This window comes from Paralichthys olivaceus, chromosome 10 (genome assembly GCF_024713975.1).
Source record: "Paralichthys olivaceus isolate ysfri-2021 chromosome 10, ASM2471397v2, whole genome shotgun sequence".
NCBI lineage: Eukaryota > Metazoa > Chordata > Actinopteri > Pleuronectiformes > Paralichthyidae > Paralichthys > Paralichthys olivaceus.
Genome location: NC_091102.1, coordinates 7,143,687 through 7,160,124, shown reverse-complemented (window position 1 = coordinate 7,160,124; position 16,438 = coordinate 7,143,687). Strand labels below are relative to the sequence as shown.

The 16,438-nt window shown below is 42.4% G+C and overlaps 1 protein-coding gene across 4 annotated transcripts in view; it reads left to right on the top strand.

Moving 5' to 3' along the window:
- Positions 1 to 12,598, top strand: part of sox1a (SRY-box transcription factor 1a) — a 71,948-nt gene extending 59,350 nt beyond the window's left edge. For 3 of the 4 annotated variants that reach the window (XR_011244383.1, XR_011244381.1, XR_011244382.1), the window contains 2 exons: positions 6,731 to 6,779; positions 11,695 to 12,598. Coding sequence is in view for 1 of the 4 variants with exons in the window: in XM_020100546.2 (XP_019956105.1) it covers positions 1,888 to 2,730; positions 6,731 to 6,751 (864 nt within the window). In the remaining 3 variants the exon portion in view is untranslated. Of the gene's footprint in view, positions 1 to 1,187; positions 2,731 to 6,730; positions 6,780 to 11,694 lie in introns of those variants that run through there. The other variant, XM_020100546.2, reaches the window with a different exon arrangement.
- The last annotated feature ends 3,840 nt before the right edge of the window (positions 12,599 to 16,438 follow it).

Sequence of the window (16,438 nt, the reverse complement as noted above, 5' to 3'; positions counted from 1 at the left end):
TACATCCATCACATTATTAATAATCATAATTACCATTATATCTACTGTCGTTAATTAAAACAACTTGTTCAGATTATTACTAGTATAGATTTTGTATTAGTATTTTTTTATTTGAAATAACTGGGCTAAAATGTAGATTATATTAGATATGAGTTTCTTGTAATTATGGGCCTGTTTTAAATTAACTTAGACTCACTCAGAACTGTTCGTGTTAATATCGAGCAAAATGTTGTTTCCATTATTTTATTATAGGACTTTATTATAAGCCAGCATTGTTTGTCTTTACTCCTGTTTGTTGTCTGGTGTCATGTTCACCCCCTCCTCCGCCCTCGTCGTCATTATATTGTCATCTTTCTCGGGCCTTAAGCCACATGGCCCGGACCACTGCGAACGTTTATTGACCATTGTGATCTCCCGTTAACCCTATTACCAAAGACGCATGGATCCGTCCGAGTGATCCCGCTCCCTCAGGCCCCTGAGCAGGGAGCTTTATCAAGCTAAGCTCTAATTAAAATATAAAAAAACACAGCAAAGAACGATAGAATGATTAAATCGTTAGTCTCGCCGCGGGAAGTGGTATTTCGTTTTCCCTTTCAATTAGAGGTTGATTGGGCTTTTCAGAGGAGGTCAGCTGTGAAATCTGGATTATACATGCGCGGACGCGAAGACACGTAGACCCGCTTCTCTCTCGTGGTGTTTACGCACGGGCTGCTGGACTGGACGTTAAATAAGACGCCTTAAATATTTTTATAAAGAAAGTCAACATCTGTAGCTGCAGGCAGGGACATGAAGACATATGCACCATCACCAGCAGACGGCGATAAGAGCGCTATGCCCCGGCAATTTTACCCCGTTATCCACCCTCATGGGTTTGTCCTCTTTACACCAACAGTTTTTGAATTTACATTCTACCTGTGGGTGTAACTTCACTCTCCGTCACACACCATCACTCGCACATTGCCTGTCTTAATTATATACCTGGTGAAAAGGAGAGGTGATCTAAAAATCTAGATTTTCGAGGAGCTGGTTGCGCATCAAGTCGTCTGAAAGTGAATTGGTTTGGATTGGCTGTGGTGTAATTCCTGTGCGTACAATTACAGTTGGGCCCAGCCTTCGAGGACACACAGTGAATGTAAGAATATCCCGATTAAGAAAATCTTCTAACTTCTGTATGAAGAGATATTGGAGGGTAAAGAAATGATTTCACTTAAACTGCTGCTTGATATGGACGCTACCTTTAAAGCAGATTTTTGAAAGTCACCATCCATCTGCACACGAGCCACATTTAAAAATATGTTGAGATGTTTAACTCATTCTAATGACAGAGTGCCCCCACCGTTTGGTCGCCTCATCGCTGCAAACAAATCTTAGTTATTTTTGTTTAGTTTGAGTCTCTGAGAGGGTGTTTGGAAATTTCAAATGCCTTGTGCTATTTGTGGGATTGACCCTCCTCTCTGCCTCCTCCTTCTCCTCCTCCTCCGGCGTGTTCTTCCTCCATGGTCCTCTAGTCACCTGACCAAACGCCATGCAAATCATTCTGCTGCTAGAGCCTCATTGGCCGCTTGTGGCTCATTTAACCGCTGTCAGTGCACATCATATGGCCGCCGCTTTAACCAACTTCTCAACTCCGACATAAGCAAAGTGGCTCAAATGCGCATTCTCTCACAGTGGATGTGAACCAACCCAGGCGAAGACAAGGCGAAATACTGGTTGGAAAAATTTTATATTCCTTCTCGGATTATTTTTTGTGTCGTATTTGATTCGTTCGGGGTTCAGAATATCAATTCTGCCACCCAGTCGATCTGTGCGCACCCGAACTTTGTGCGCACTTGTCCTATCTTAAAAAAGACTTTTTCTCTGTTGGTGGCGAAGTTTAAAACCGGGTGAATGTATAGCATGATGATGGAAACTGACCTCCATTCCCCCGGCCCCCAAACGAACACGACCACGGGGCAAACGGGGCCGAATAGCGGATCCAAAGCGAACCAGGAACGGGTGAAGAGACCGATGAACGCTTTCATGGTGTGGTCCCGTGGGCAGCGGAGGAAGATGGCACAGGAGAACCCCAAGATGCACAACTCTGAGATCAGCAAGCGGCTGGGTGCCGAGTGGAAGGTAATGTCCGAAGCTGAGAAGCGTCCTTTCATCGACGAGGCGAAACGTTTGCGAGCCATGCACATGAAGGAGCATCCGGATTACAAGTACCGGCCAAGACGGAAGACCAAGACGCTGCTGAAAAAGGACAAATATTCCCTCGCAGGTGGACTGCTTTCTGGGCCCAGTGGGGGTGGTGGAGTTGGTTTAGGGGTCGGCATGGGTTCATCGGGGGTCGGACAGAGGTTAGAGAGCCCCGGGGGTCACGGAGGCTCAGCCAGCTCCGGCTACGCGCACATGAACGGCTGGGCGAACGGTGCGTACTCTGGGCAGGTGGCTGCAGCCGCGGCGGCCGCAGCGATGATGCAGGAGGCGCAGCTTGCCTACAGCCAGCACCCGGGGAGCGGAGCGCACCACCACCACCACTCGCACCACCACCACTCACACAACCCGCAGCCCATGCACCGCTACGACATGACAGCGCTGCAGTACAGCCCCATCTCGAACTCTCAGAGCTACATGAACGCTTCACCCTCCGGCTACGGCGGGATCACCTACACACAGCACCAGGGCTCCGGCGTCTCCTCCTCCGCTGCCATGGGGACGTTAGGGTCGCTGGTGAAATCGGAGCCGAGTGTAAGCCCTCCCGTCAGCAGCACACACTCACGGGGTCCTTGCCCCGGAGACTTGAGAGAGATGATAAGCATGTATTTACCGACCGGAGAGCCGGGGGACCCGTCAATGCAAAGTAGACTCCATGCCTTGCCGCAGCATTACCAGAGCGCCACGGCTGGAGTGAACGGGACGGTCCCTCTAACACATATTTAGAACTCACAGAATAATTGAAAACTGCAAACGAACACGTAACCAAATATTTACCTCTTTTCTAAATAACCCCGGCCCCGAGATCTACCTGCATTTTGTACAGAATGTTTATGATATTGTAAATGAAGGGTAAATAGCATATTCATCTCGGCTTTTTGAATTGCAACCAGTGGAATTATATAACGAATATGATGCTGAGATATTGGTTATTGTGCTATCATCTTTTTGTCCATTACTTCACAGTCTTAGTTGAGGGTTATGCCAGGTCCACGTGGGGGAGTATTTGGTTCAATTGTCTCATAATTTTCTTGTAAGTTATTTGAAAATGAGAAAACGTGTCATAATCATAAGAAAGTGCTTTAAAAAGAAATGGGAAAAAAAATCACATTCTTTAAATATTTGTGTTCATTTGCAGAAGCCTGTGTCTTAATTCTTGCAAATCATCTCTTTTTATTGTAACACTAATTATTGTAAATTGTGAATAATTTTAATATTTCAAAGGATGACGGGCAACTGCTGTTGTAATTTTAAGTGCTTTTCCTGCGAGTGAAAAGTCGTGATATTGCAATGAAGAAGAATTGAATAAATTTCACAAGATGTTGCTTTGATTCTTAAGAGAACGCTCTTACACTGATTATTTCTCACGATGTTCTTGGAGGAGTCTCTTCACGTTTTATAACACGAGAATATCATGAATCCTCCTCTGGAGAAAAATCGCCACCTCTTTAAATTTGGACACAGGTCCCATGAGCTTTTAAATAGCCCCAATTGTTTGTGCGTAATTGTGCGTAAAAGCTTCAGTTTAAAGGCCTGAGGACACATTTTCAGAGGGTTGATGATGTTTCATGAACTAAACTTTTATTTGGGTAAATATAAAATTAGTAATACATTATAAAAAGCTTTTTTTTTTAATTTAGTGTTAAGGCCAAAAAATATCCTAGTCGTTTTAAATGTTAAACCCAGGTCAAAATGATGGCCCACATTCTCCTTTCACATAATTCATATGATTTCATATAATTCATTGCTCGTTAGTTTTTGAACATAACACAACAAAATCTGATTAATATAGATTATGAGAAGGCCTCATCTGACAAACCACCTGTTGGTGTAATTAACGAAATTTTCTTCATTATAAGGAATAAAAGCTTTTACTTATTAAAACATTTCCTTTTCCCCTTTCAATTGCCCTTGAAATGTGACTATTTTTATCGCAAATTTCAGCAGCCAAAAAATGTAATCCAACGTTTATTATCTTACATAAATACATGATCAGTCATTAGTCTACATTTTTATTTGTCTAACCAATAAGTTGTGTCACATTCCATCACCAATTATCATCAAAGATTTACTGATGAAATCAATAGAAAATTATCAAAAGTCTGCAGAGGGGCCTGCGCATGATTTTTAAATGTTCTTATATGGGTGTATATTAGGCTGCTATAAAAATATTAATATACATTTTACTTATACAATAAATCATATCAGATAAAATCATTAATATCTATTCAAGGGGAAATTTGGTGAATATCAGCAGAAAGTTTTGATTTCACTGCTTCTGTTTTGAGCACTTGACACTTAACTCATGAGACTCAGGGGGAAATGGTAAATCACCTAAATATATAAGCAACAGTTTATGGATAAATAGATTAATATTACCATAGTTATCCTTTTAAAGACTCTTTCATTTATCGTTCACCTAACCTGGTTTATTTTACACCCACTGGCCTTGGGACATGTATTTCTTTTTTGTCATCATCCTCGTTTATGTCTCATGCCTTTACATTTTTCATACTTAAGAGATAAAAAATAAAATATGTGAAACACGAGATTAGAGGCTTCATATAAATTTACATCTTGATAGCTGGTGATCTCAGAGAAAATCCTCAGAATCATAAAATCTCTGGTTTCTTTGGCGTCATTTAACCAACTTGCCTGAGCAGTGTTCAAATTATGAGTTTGATATGAACAACTGTTATTAAATCCAACATGCTTTTACTCTTCTAATGAATTGCAGTCACATGAGAGGCAGTAAGATGAGTAAGAGAAGGTGTCAGCGAGAGTTGTTTCTGAATTTTCCTCTCGACACTTGATGAAGTCCAGAAAACTGCATCAGGCAGAAACGGCGTAATTTTAAGACCACTGTAAGAAGCATTAAGAGGCATGCTACTGTAGAGGAAGAAAAAAACAACCCTTTTTCAAGATATAAAAGTTTCCTTCTCTGCACAAAAGAGAGCACCAAATATTTCAAGATAAATCAGATATCAAGGAACACAACCATGAAATCATTTACCACCAAACTGTTGCACAAACTGGACTCAATCCTCCAGCACGTGGAGTTATATGGGGTTAATCATGACTCATCTGAATCTATAAACTGTAGATGTTGGATTTTCACTGAGACTTTCTGTAGATTTGACACAAACACCTCCACTGTGGAGGGATGGGTGTTGATGAGAAGAGATCCAAATGTCATCCAGATTATTAATCCTCTCAAAATAATGAAAATTACTCCGAAAATTACTTTTTGTCATAAGCCACCTCTGCTTGTGACATGTGCACCTTCCATTGCCTGTAGGCCTCAGATACAGGCTAATAACCATACACATGCAAATGAAGGACGTTTAGGCCTACTTAGGCATTTTGAATTTTTAAAAAATCAATTAATCTCAAATATATAGTTAAAGGGTCTATTTCACACTGATGAAGACTTGCATGGCATGTCAATTAAACCTGTTAGGCCTCATAGTGGAGCGTGTCACGTCTGGCTGCGCGTCAATCTATTGAAAGGAATCAGAGGGAACAATGTCTGAGAACGAGTTTAAATTCCAAAATCCAAAAGAAGCTGCATCTATGGAGACATCTCTCCGCACACTGTACACCTCGCAGTGTGTATGTGGCGCAGAGGAGGTGGGTTTGGTTGCCCCCCCACCACCCCCTTCACGTGTTTTGCATCTGTTTCAAATCTTATCTGTTGATGTGAAGAGATGCGGATTAGCGCTGAAAGCCCGGGAAGGCGGAGCGCGTCACGGCGCATCGCCATGGCTCAAAGAGGCGCGTTCTGGCAAATTTAACCCGCATAAATTACACCTTGAGGTTGGAGGAGCGGTAAGTGCAGGCTGCATCGTGAACAGGCAACGATGGGTGCTGATGTAAACGTGTGTGTGTGTGTGTGTGTGTTTGTTTGTGTGTGCGTAAAAGTGTGTGTTTAGCTGACCGGCCAATAAATCTCTCCGCCGTGCGCTCCTCTTATCTTGTAGCCACCGATATATTCCGTGCTAGGAGGCCATCAGCTCCGGCGCACACTCGGGCTGCTCGCAAAGCCCCGATCCCTTGCACTCCCTGTCCTAAATGGGGATAATTAGCGTCAGTTTATCACGCCTCTGCATATTTTCTCCTCGTCTCCCCCCTTTTCCTAAAAAAAAAAAAAAATTACCAGGCAGCCTGCTCACGTCGCCCGCTCTGTCACAGAAGATTATGGAGACAGATTGCACAGAGCGAATGTGCCGGGCGAGATTAGCGCGGAATAGAGAAAGCAACTGGGCCAATGAATTCCTCGGAAGGGCCTTATCGTGCAATTACACGTTGACATGTTTAACAATCTTGCTGCCTCTTAATCCTGCGGTGCTGCTCTATCTACCCACAGCTACCAATGCGCACGCCGGCGCACAGACCTAATGCACCGAAACGCGGCGCAGAATACACTGAAAGTTATGAGAAATTGCTTTATTTATTCAAACTTTGTCCAGCAGCATTTACCAAATCTTTTTTTTTTTCCTTTTTTCACCCCCATTTCCTATTTCTCATTTTCCAGATCTCTCCGTTGTTGGAATAGCATCTGCACTGGAGCTTTCTGACAAGAGGTGAGACATCCAAATATACACTTTAAAATGTCCAATTTAAAATCACAAATAATCACGCAGCGATTTGGAGGAGGGGGGGGGTGCCAAATGCATGTTCGGGCCTGAGTGGATAAAACGCACAAAGTGGGGTTAAATGTAGACTTTAAATCTCTGTGTCCAACACACACACTCACACACACCACCACCACATCCCGACCCCATCACCCCCTCCTCCCCCATCCCTCCTGCCTGGCTGTATATGCCGGGGCCTGTGTGGGAGTGATTGTGGAGCTCCACTGTAGGAATTTGGCACCGGCCGTGGTTTGGAGAGCCGCCCCACGCTGAGCCCCATTCAGCGGCCAGCGCGCTGTGAGGTTGGGAAGTTTCAGTCAGCCGTGTACAACTCAATGGCCCCACAAAGGCGATTACAAGCCCCAGCGCATTCCTGTAGGGACCTGGGAGCGGCGCAGGTGCGAGGGAAACCGGGGGTAACCCGTCACAGGAGCGATAAAAACACGGGACAGTGCTGGGACCACACAAAACCAGCCACTCCACAGGAACCGGGGATTTAGTTTTTCTTCTATGAGGGGAGAGAAAGGAAAGAATAAGTCTGAAGAAGATGGGAGTATTTGGAGGGTGCGTGGGGCTGCAGCACTGTCCATCACTGAATGAAAGGATGAAGAGACTCCCAATCAGGGCTGAAGCTGAGGTCATGAGTCCAGAATCTCCAAACACAACCCTGCACATAAGAATACAAATTCACCAGGCTGTAGTAATTTCTATTTAAAGAACAGAGATACAAATATTTTATAAATTACCTCAGCAACTTAAAAAAAATGTTTTAATAAAGTTTCCTCTTCCTATAGTCTTTCTTGATATTGTCCAGTATGTAATTGAAAAATATATATAATAAAAATATATTGATTTTAAATTCAAGATATATAGACCAGACTGATCATTAGTCATTAACCATCTATATATTTTCCCTCTGCAGTTGTGTCTCCAATGTGGAACAGGAAAATGCTTGATCTGTAAAATCTGCTGAAAACTCAGTTGTATTTTATTGTCTTTGTTGTCTGCAGTAAAATAAGGCCAAGTTATACAATGGTTCTAAATCTAATCTCACAGGGGATTTGGGAAGACGACCATGAAACTCTTCCAATTCCTTCATTGAAATAACATAGCAGCGTAAATGAGTAAACTTAAATCATAAATCTTAAAAGAAAACACTCCTCCCTGATTTAGTCTTTTTAACTTGTTTTTATATATCAGCAAAGTGCTGACACAAAATATTGTTACGAAAAAATGAGATAGAGGATATAGGCACCTTGACATGAGCTTTCTCTACATGATGTCTGGGAAGCTTTGACATCTGGAGGCTGCTCTGGTCTCTGTACCTTCGTCTTGAAAGGAGCAAGTTGAGGTGGTCCAACCTGCTGCCACAGTGACCCAACTCTGGATAAGCAGAAGAAAATAGTTGGAGGAAAATGTGAAAGGGGTCTCCTGATGTGTGACAAACCCACAGAAAACGATCAATCAACTCAGCCGATCATCAAATCTTTCTCAAACCTGCTTCCCATCCAACACATGAAAACAGATAAAGTTAGCGACTAGCTGGTTGAATATAATGGAGTGTTAAGAAGACCTAAAGCTTCACCTCAGGCAATAGCTTGAGATTTGTTTCGCTGCCCTGAGTCGCTGAAACATCTCTTAATACAGTTTTAAGTTTAGGCAACTCAAATATATTTTGTATGATTAGGTATAGATCCCAGGTAAAAAAAGAAACCACTCGTTGGAAACAGGTTTCAAACAGAAAACTCCTGTGACCGGGACAAAAAATTTGTGTGGATTTCAGGGTCAACCTAATGTACTCTTACGCCTCTGCAGGGCAGAATATTAACACATCCTATAGCACTTCAGGTAGCTCACACAGAAAGCTTTTCATCTATGTTTGTTTAATTCTGAGTTTGCACATGGGACACAGGAGCGAGAGGTCCAAACAAGACATTAACCAATCACTGTGCACTGCTGTAATTAAGGCTGAATGACAACTTACCACAAACAGACCTTCGGACGCTTCTCTGTGTCCACACGTCCTCTGATGCGGCTCTAGCACACCACCAACAGGACATAAAACTTTCCACTGACTTCTCAGAATATTTCTGGTACCTGGGTCACAACAGAACTGCAGCGTCTTTGTAAGGCAGTGAAACGCTCTACCTTGTAAAAAGGGAAATCTATGTCTTTGCTGAATTGTGAGGACAAAATCATCAATACCGGAAGATACTGCAGTGATTCAGCCGCTGTGTTTATAATGTATTACTTCCATCAAGGAGGTTATGTTTTCACCCCTGTCCAGTAGTCTGTTTGTCGGTTGGTTTGTTTGTATGTCAGCATGAAATGTGTAAAAACAGATTTCCACATAATTGAAAGATTCACATGTAGAAGTCGTCCACCTTTTCACTCAATTTTGTGAGCCACATTTGCTACGTTCCACTGGGACGGCATCAATCTACAGTTTTTTATTAGTGGTTTAAGAGAACAGTAATGTGACTGGCTAAGAGGCTAATGATTCATCACCATATCCATCATTTCATACTGCACTTTACCAGCCCTTGTGCATTCAGTACTCTATCTCAGCAGGTGTGCTCGTAAAGTCCAGGTTTATTACAGTCACAACTTTTCTTTTGTGGCTCCATCCATCAGCTCCAACAGTGTATTCATCAAAGTAAATCGCTGAAAATAGCTCGACAAGAAACACAGCCAGAGAGGTTTTAACACAAGTAGTCTAATTTACTTTGAAAAAATGAGGTATACATGAAATAAGACATTTCTACACAAAATTTCCATCACAGCTCAGCTTAGACTTACCATTGTTTTGCACCATTATTTTTGACATTATAGGTTTTTTACTTAAGATTCTTCCCACAAATGTAGTCGTTCACTGGGCTAAAATGTTCACTAATTTACTGCTGGTATGACTGTTGGACGTTTTTATACACGATATATTCGTTGGCCAAACCCCACAGATAAAGCCAAGTTGTGATAAATGGCTATTTTGCTCTTAAATGTGAACTCTGAATGTCCGCAGTGAACGTGCCTCTCGTTTGCAGTGTATCACCTGAGAATGAGCCGCACTAGTTAGAGGAGCCAGTGTGGAGACAGATGTAACGGTGATGAAGATGATGAACATGAGAAACACAAGAAGGTTAACAATCTCCTGTATGTGGAGGTGGGACTTAAACGTTGTCGTCAAACACCTTAAAATCAATCGCAACAGCAAGAGAAGCTTGACGCAAATAGAAAACCCTCCATTTACCAGACCATCTCATTTCTGGCTCAGTTTTTGTGGATTTCTTGAAGCTCCCGAAGTGATTCTGACATTAAAAACACTCTTTCTCTAAATCAAATGAATAATCACACCAACTTGGATCTGTTAGGTTATTAGGTGTTCTCTGTGTGCCATTTAATTTTACATCAGAAAAACTCTTTGATGCCGGTGTTCTAAACATCTGAGGAAAACAGAACAACATGAATGTTTAAAGTGTCCTTCACAGTCCTCCCCTTGGTGTAGTCAAAGGGAGGACCTTTAGTCCAGGCCTTACTGCCAGTTTTTTCTTTTCTTTCAACATGAGTGTTTCCATAAAGAGTTTCTTTCATGGTGTCAAAGAGACAAACAAGCTTGAGTATGTTTGAGTTCATGTGCTCAGGGGCAAAAGGTGCAATTTGATATAAAATACTCTTGAAAATGTGCAAAGTGGCTTCATGTTCCTCATTTGATATGCACAATAAATCAGATCTAGGTTTATTTATGTATTCATTGATTTATATCAACCAGCAAAAGCAATGATTGCAAACTTATAATTTACTTATGTGGTGTAAAAACTTCTGTATATGCTCAGGGGGTCTCTTTCTTTCTTGATGTCCGTCTCTCTTTATTCTTTCTTTCATTCTATGTCTCTTTTTTTTCTTTGTCTTTATATGTGTCTTCCTTCATTCCTCTCTTCCTTCCTTGCTTCTTTCCTTCGTTTCTGCCCTCCTTCCTTTCTGCCCTCCGTCCTTCCTACTGGAACAACAGTATTAGGACATGTGTAGTCTCTCTGGCTCTGTCCTTGTTCCACGTCACTATTCTTCCCACATGATGTGAATGGAACAGTAACATGTCACTGATCTTCTTTCATATGCTGACATTAACACTTTGCTCAAATCACTGCTCTTCTTTTCTAACCGCCACCTCTAACTCTCACTAACTGGCCAATTCACACAATCAAGAGACGCCGCCGTGTTTCTCTATCACCACCTCACACGCGCACAAACCCACCAGATGCTGTAAAGGATTTCTGCTGCTCTGCTGCTGGTGATAATTCTCAAAGCAGCAGAGATGAGGTTAATGAGGGGTCAAAGAGTTCAGATAAGAAGCAGCAGTTTTACGACGCCTGCTGCAACCTGCAGCATGCTGATAGCTGTCTGAGCTGGCCGACCTCTGACCTCTATGGGGTCAAGTGATCAACACAGCGGGTCGTTTGGATCGGGTCAGATTGGAACACGTGAGGGATGTGTATGTCAGGGTGACGTGTCCGAGCAGCACAGATAAATAGTTCTTAATGATAATAACCCTTCTCAATTTGTTTCCACCACCATTAGATTGTTGTCGGCTGTCAGGCTGTTTAAGGTGCGGGATGAATTTCATTCATTTGATATTGAATTGAAAACATACTGTCTTAAGCATGCAGGTGATTGGATCGTGGATTGTACGTGCATGTATGAATATGTATGTATGCAGAGTATGTTATATTATAATCTTAAACATGAACCTACTGGGTTCTCTATTTTCTGCTCTGCTCAAACTTCATTTATCGACCATTGACATTTAATATCTTCACAAATCACCATCCTCTCTTTGTCCATCTCCCTCTTCTCTGTCCGTCTCTTTCAGCAAAGTGATCGCCAGTGGACATGGATCCCTGCAGGTGGGACTGTGATTTACAGATAGCACCTCGTCTCCTCCGCGAGCAGCCCATCATTACAACGAGCGCATGGAGATGGGTCCGTTTGGAAAATGTCAGCAACAGTCAGAGCCCTAAAATTCTTCCATTTCCTCTTTCCTCTCTAATACTTTCTTCTGTAAACCCATTATTATTATTAATATTATTATCTAATATGTTGTATCTTTGTATTGTGTCAAATTTCCCAGCATGTGGATCTTTTTCTTACCTTAACATCGACTGCAACAAAAAACAGCAACAGCTCCTTATTTCACTCATCTCAGCATAAACGAACACTATCAACAAAACAAAAAAACTAATAAATAAATAAAGTGCAGTGTCTGCAGCAGCTCTCCATCTTCCTCATTCTGTTTCTGTGGAGCCAGCTTCACTATCTTAATATCCTTATCCCCTCAGCTGGCATGTTTTTCATGAACCCGCTGCATTTTTCACATTTTTAAAATCCGTCAAATGCCTGTAATGAATATTTCTACAGCCTCGAGTGTGTTTAATGTGCTGTGTGACCAGCGCAGCAGGAAACCTTTAAAAATCTGGCACTTGGACCCGGGTGATAATTGGACTGAGGCCTCAGCCAGTGAGGAAACAGGTGAAACGTCTTTTTATCAAGAGAATGAAGAAATAAGATATGTTCTTAGATTGTAATTAACATTTCCCTTTGCATGGGTGTACACATCATGTATTATTTGACTTATCTTTTCCTAGAATATGAAACTGTTATCACAGTTTTCTTTTTAAATGTCATCTTTCACTCAACACTTGTATTTTAGTCTATTTGTTGTCTTAAACAGCTTTTTGTGAACAAAGAAACTGTGTTGAATAAACTCCTGCATCTTATTACTGCCTAAGAATAAAATCTTGTCCTTTTATTATTATCATCATCATAGTATTATTGTAATTATAGTTTTTTTCAAGTTCAAAGTGAGAAGTTGAAAAAAAGTTTCAACATTTAAACTCTGTGTTAATTTCAGGGCCTTAATGTGCCCTCAATTATTTTACCATGACCCTCAAGTAATTGATTTTGGAGGAAGAAGTGGGGTGTGTGTGTGTGTGTGTGTGTGTGTGTGTGTGTGTGTGTGTGTGTGTGTGTGTGTGTGTAACCTTGGTTTATTGATTTTTTTGGATATTGGACTCAACATAAAACTATTTCACCACTTTCTGTGATGATTTATATTTTGTTCTCTCTTAGCTGGTCTATCATTGACTTGTTCAGGTGTGTGCGCGTGTGTGTGCGCGCGGCTGAATCACAAAGACAAAACACTTGCAAGACTCTAATCCAGCTGTGTGTGCTGAGGTACAGCGTCAGTTAACAGACACACACACACACACACACACACACACACAGAATGTGTACAGAGACCAGATAATGAGCATCTCAGGTGACTACATGCAGTGATTACCAGGTTGCTGGTGTTATAGGAAGTATATCACATAAACATACACTCCCACTCTGTGCACACTTATTCAGACACACACATATATGCACACACACACACACACACACACTCTTGAGAGATCCTTGGTTATCACACCCTTCCAGATTGTTCTGAACTACTTATGGAAAACACACACATCTCAAGATGTGGCCACACTTGCCAATATGAGCCCAGTGTTAAGAACAGTTGTTGTCGTTGTGTGTTTTTTTTTTTTTTTTAGCATCTCTCTAAATTCCTAGCGTTGCTAAGGTGCTTTGGGAGGGGATTAACAGAGGCTGGCGCCGATGAGCAAGCCTCGCAGATTTCCAACCAGCAAGGAAAAAGACAAAGAAAGAGGGGAAAGTAGGAGGAAAAACAGCAGAGGGTTAGACAACGGGGAAATGGCAGTAACAGCTTGTGTAAACATGATGACTTGAGAGGTAAAGAGGCAGAAAATGAAGGAGCGGAGAGCAAAGGAAAGTGAGATGAAATAATAAGTGAAGGAGGCCTCAACTTTCACGCAGACCAGGTAGAGGATATCTCCCTTTTCCTTTCTCTGCTTTTTTCCTTCTGCTTCTACCAAAAAAAAAGTTCCATCCCTTCGTCTTCATCATTCTCTTTTCATGTGCTCTATCTCTCCTCTCTATTTCTACTCTCTATCTCTTTATTCCCCCAAGGGCAACAGTTTCAGCTCCAGACACTTTTGTCTCTCTTTCTCTCTGTCATAGCTTCAAACAGCGCCGGCAATCAGGTCATGCTGATGTGCCCGGAGCATCGGTGACTCTGCCGTCTCAGGTGAACATCTCCCAGCGTGTCCTTGATGACACTCTCTCCCTTTCTCCCATCTCGCCGCTTTTAATTAGCGTAGTGAAGGCAGAAGAGACAGCTGAGCCACGTTTACCAATTATCGACCTGCTTGTCCGAGGTACCTCTGTGACAACATTGCGATGCTTTCACTGTTTCTGCAGCCGGGAAAAAATTATTACACATGAACTGACCTTGATTTTTTTTTTTAAAGTTCCTGAATGTTGACTCGGAGAGAGAAAACAGAAAATGTTTTCTCAGAGTGAAATCTCTATCAGCCAAAAGAAGGCGCAGCAAAGGGAGGGAGGTCCACATGCTTTTCTTTGAATCCTCTCCTGAGGCTCAGCTTCTCAGGTAGAGTGTAACTGGATGCGATCTGTTTGTGGAATACAAGGCACTTGACCAAGGGCCAGCACTGCTCCTCCCTCGCCTCCCATCCCCTCCCTCCCCTATCCTTCCCCTACCTGGCTCAGGTTACCCCTCAGTCCCCCGCCTCCTCCTCATCCTCCTCCTTCCCTTTCCTTAAAGTGGTGGCAGGTTGTGTGTTTTCCAGCTGCATGTGTCTATGGATGTTGAAAGGCATGTCTGTATGTTTCTTGCTCTGTATCCAGACAGGTGTTTGCGGCTCTGCTCGGCCTCGGCAGCTGGGGCTCCTGTAACTGTGCCCGACTCGGCCACACTGGCTAATGTGACTGGGTTGGCCGAGGTGCCGCGGCGGCTGTCTTTCAACCACTGATCCCCTCAGAACTACTCATCTGATCAGGCTGGATCTACGCTTCACGGCTGCTGGGGTCACACAACCCAACCCCGGGGTCAACCAGCTAATTACAGACCCCTGTGTCCTCTGTCTCTGTCACCACTGGGGGGATATGAGGAAGGCGGGATGAAGCCTGAGAGGGACAAAAAAAAAGAAGAGAGAGAATATTGACTTTTAGACATCACAAGGTCAACCACCGTATAACCGAGCTGTGCACGAGTTTGAGGCTCTGGTTCTTTTCAGCGTCTTGGTCGCACCCTTCCCAGGCCTCGGGCAGAGATAGAAGCTTAGACCCATGGGACCAGAGCTGCGTGAGTTTATGTGGATTTATGTATCAGCCTCCCGCTTTACAGCCTTTCTTGTCTTTGTTGTCACATTCACTGTAGCGGTCCGATGTAGCGCTGCTGTCACGACTCCACGGTGAGTCAGACTCCTGCTTTTAATAACTGGAGAATCCACATGTTGTGTTTAATTCCCTCTAGCCCGACCCCTGGCTGTGACCATCGACTGAACTGGGATTTGAAGGATGCTGCACACTGGTCGCCAGTCACAGAGAGAATACACATGCGGACACACAAAGGCTACATACAAAAAATATGTACCAAACCACTATTATATTACATTAGTCTGCAGGTTCATTAATCACATATGCAAAGGTTTCTCAGACGACATTAAGAAATTAATCCAAAAAGGGGCCATTACTCACATGCATTCACAGCAGTAGTTACATCTGTGACAATGCCATCTGATTTAAACCTGTTACTCCAGACTGTGCTAATGATGCCACCCAGGGCCAGCCAAAAGAAACCTCTGTGTGTTCACTGAAACAATAAAGCACTAACTATGAAGCAATTTTCATACATGTAGTTAAGGAGCGTGTGCTAGTGCACGTTTCACAGGGGTCAGTGGGTGTAGCAGCAATTACCTGGTGCAGCTTTTTTCTCACAGCTTGACCACCGCAGGTTTTAAATCTTACTGTTGAAATGTCTGATGTTAAAACTACGCCGGTCGTACTTCTTTTTTTTTTCTTTTCCTTTTCTCCCCCGACAGCCATTTCTCCAAGCAGAAAAATACTCAGATCAGCCTCAACATTGAAAACGGTAACTGGGTTTAGTTGCTGTAGGGAATGTTTGATTTGAAATGATTCAAAGTTGAACTTTAAAAATAAAAAAGAGGAGAAAATGTAAAATAATTTGTGTGAGAGAAACAGAAATATAGAGACCGAAGTGCAATGTCTGCATGTGTGGTTACACTGCCCTCTTTTGAAGGTACTGCATCCTGGAAATCTGTTGCAGGAATGGAAATGATTAAAAAAAATGTAAAAAGCCAAGATGTAAAGTTAACATATAGAAATCCATCCGAAGTGAAAGTTATTTTAAATGAGTTAGAACAAAAGAACCTTTTTAAAAAGAAAAGATAATATCATAGCAAACGCTGCACACATATGTAAGGCAGCTCAAATCGATGTTGCATGGCAGTAATCGTGTTACATGTGCTTGTACAAACATCTTCTTTCACATCCATGGATTTCTCTTATGTCTTAGGTTTTATTCCACTCAAAAATAGGCTTGAGAGAAAAGAGGTTCATGAACCTTTCAGATGCAGCTCAAATATGTTGAAGGAGAAAGATGTTTAGAGCTCGAGGGAAATTTCTAGTTTCTGTCCTTGTGCACAGAATTGTGACAAATGCACCATAATGAA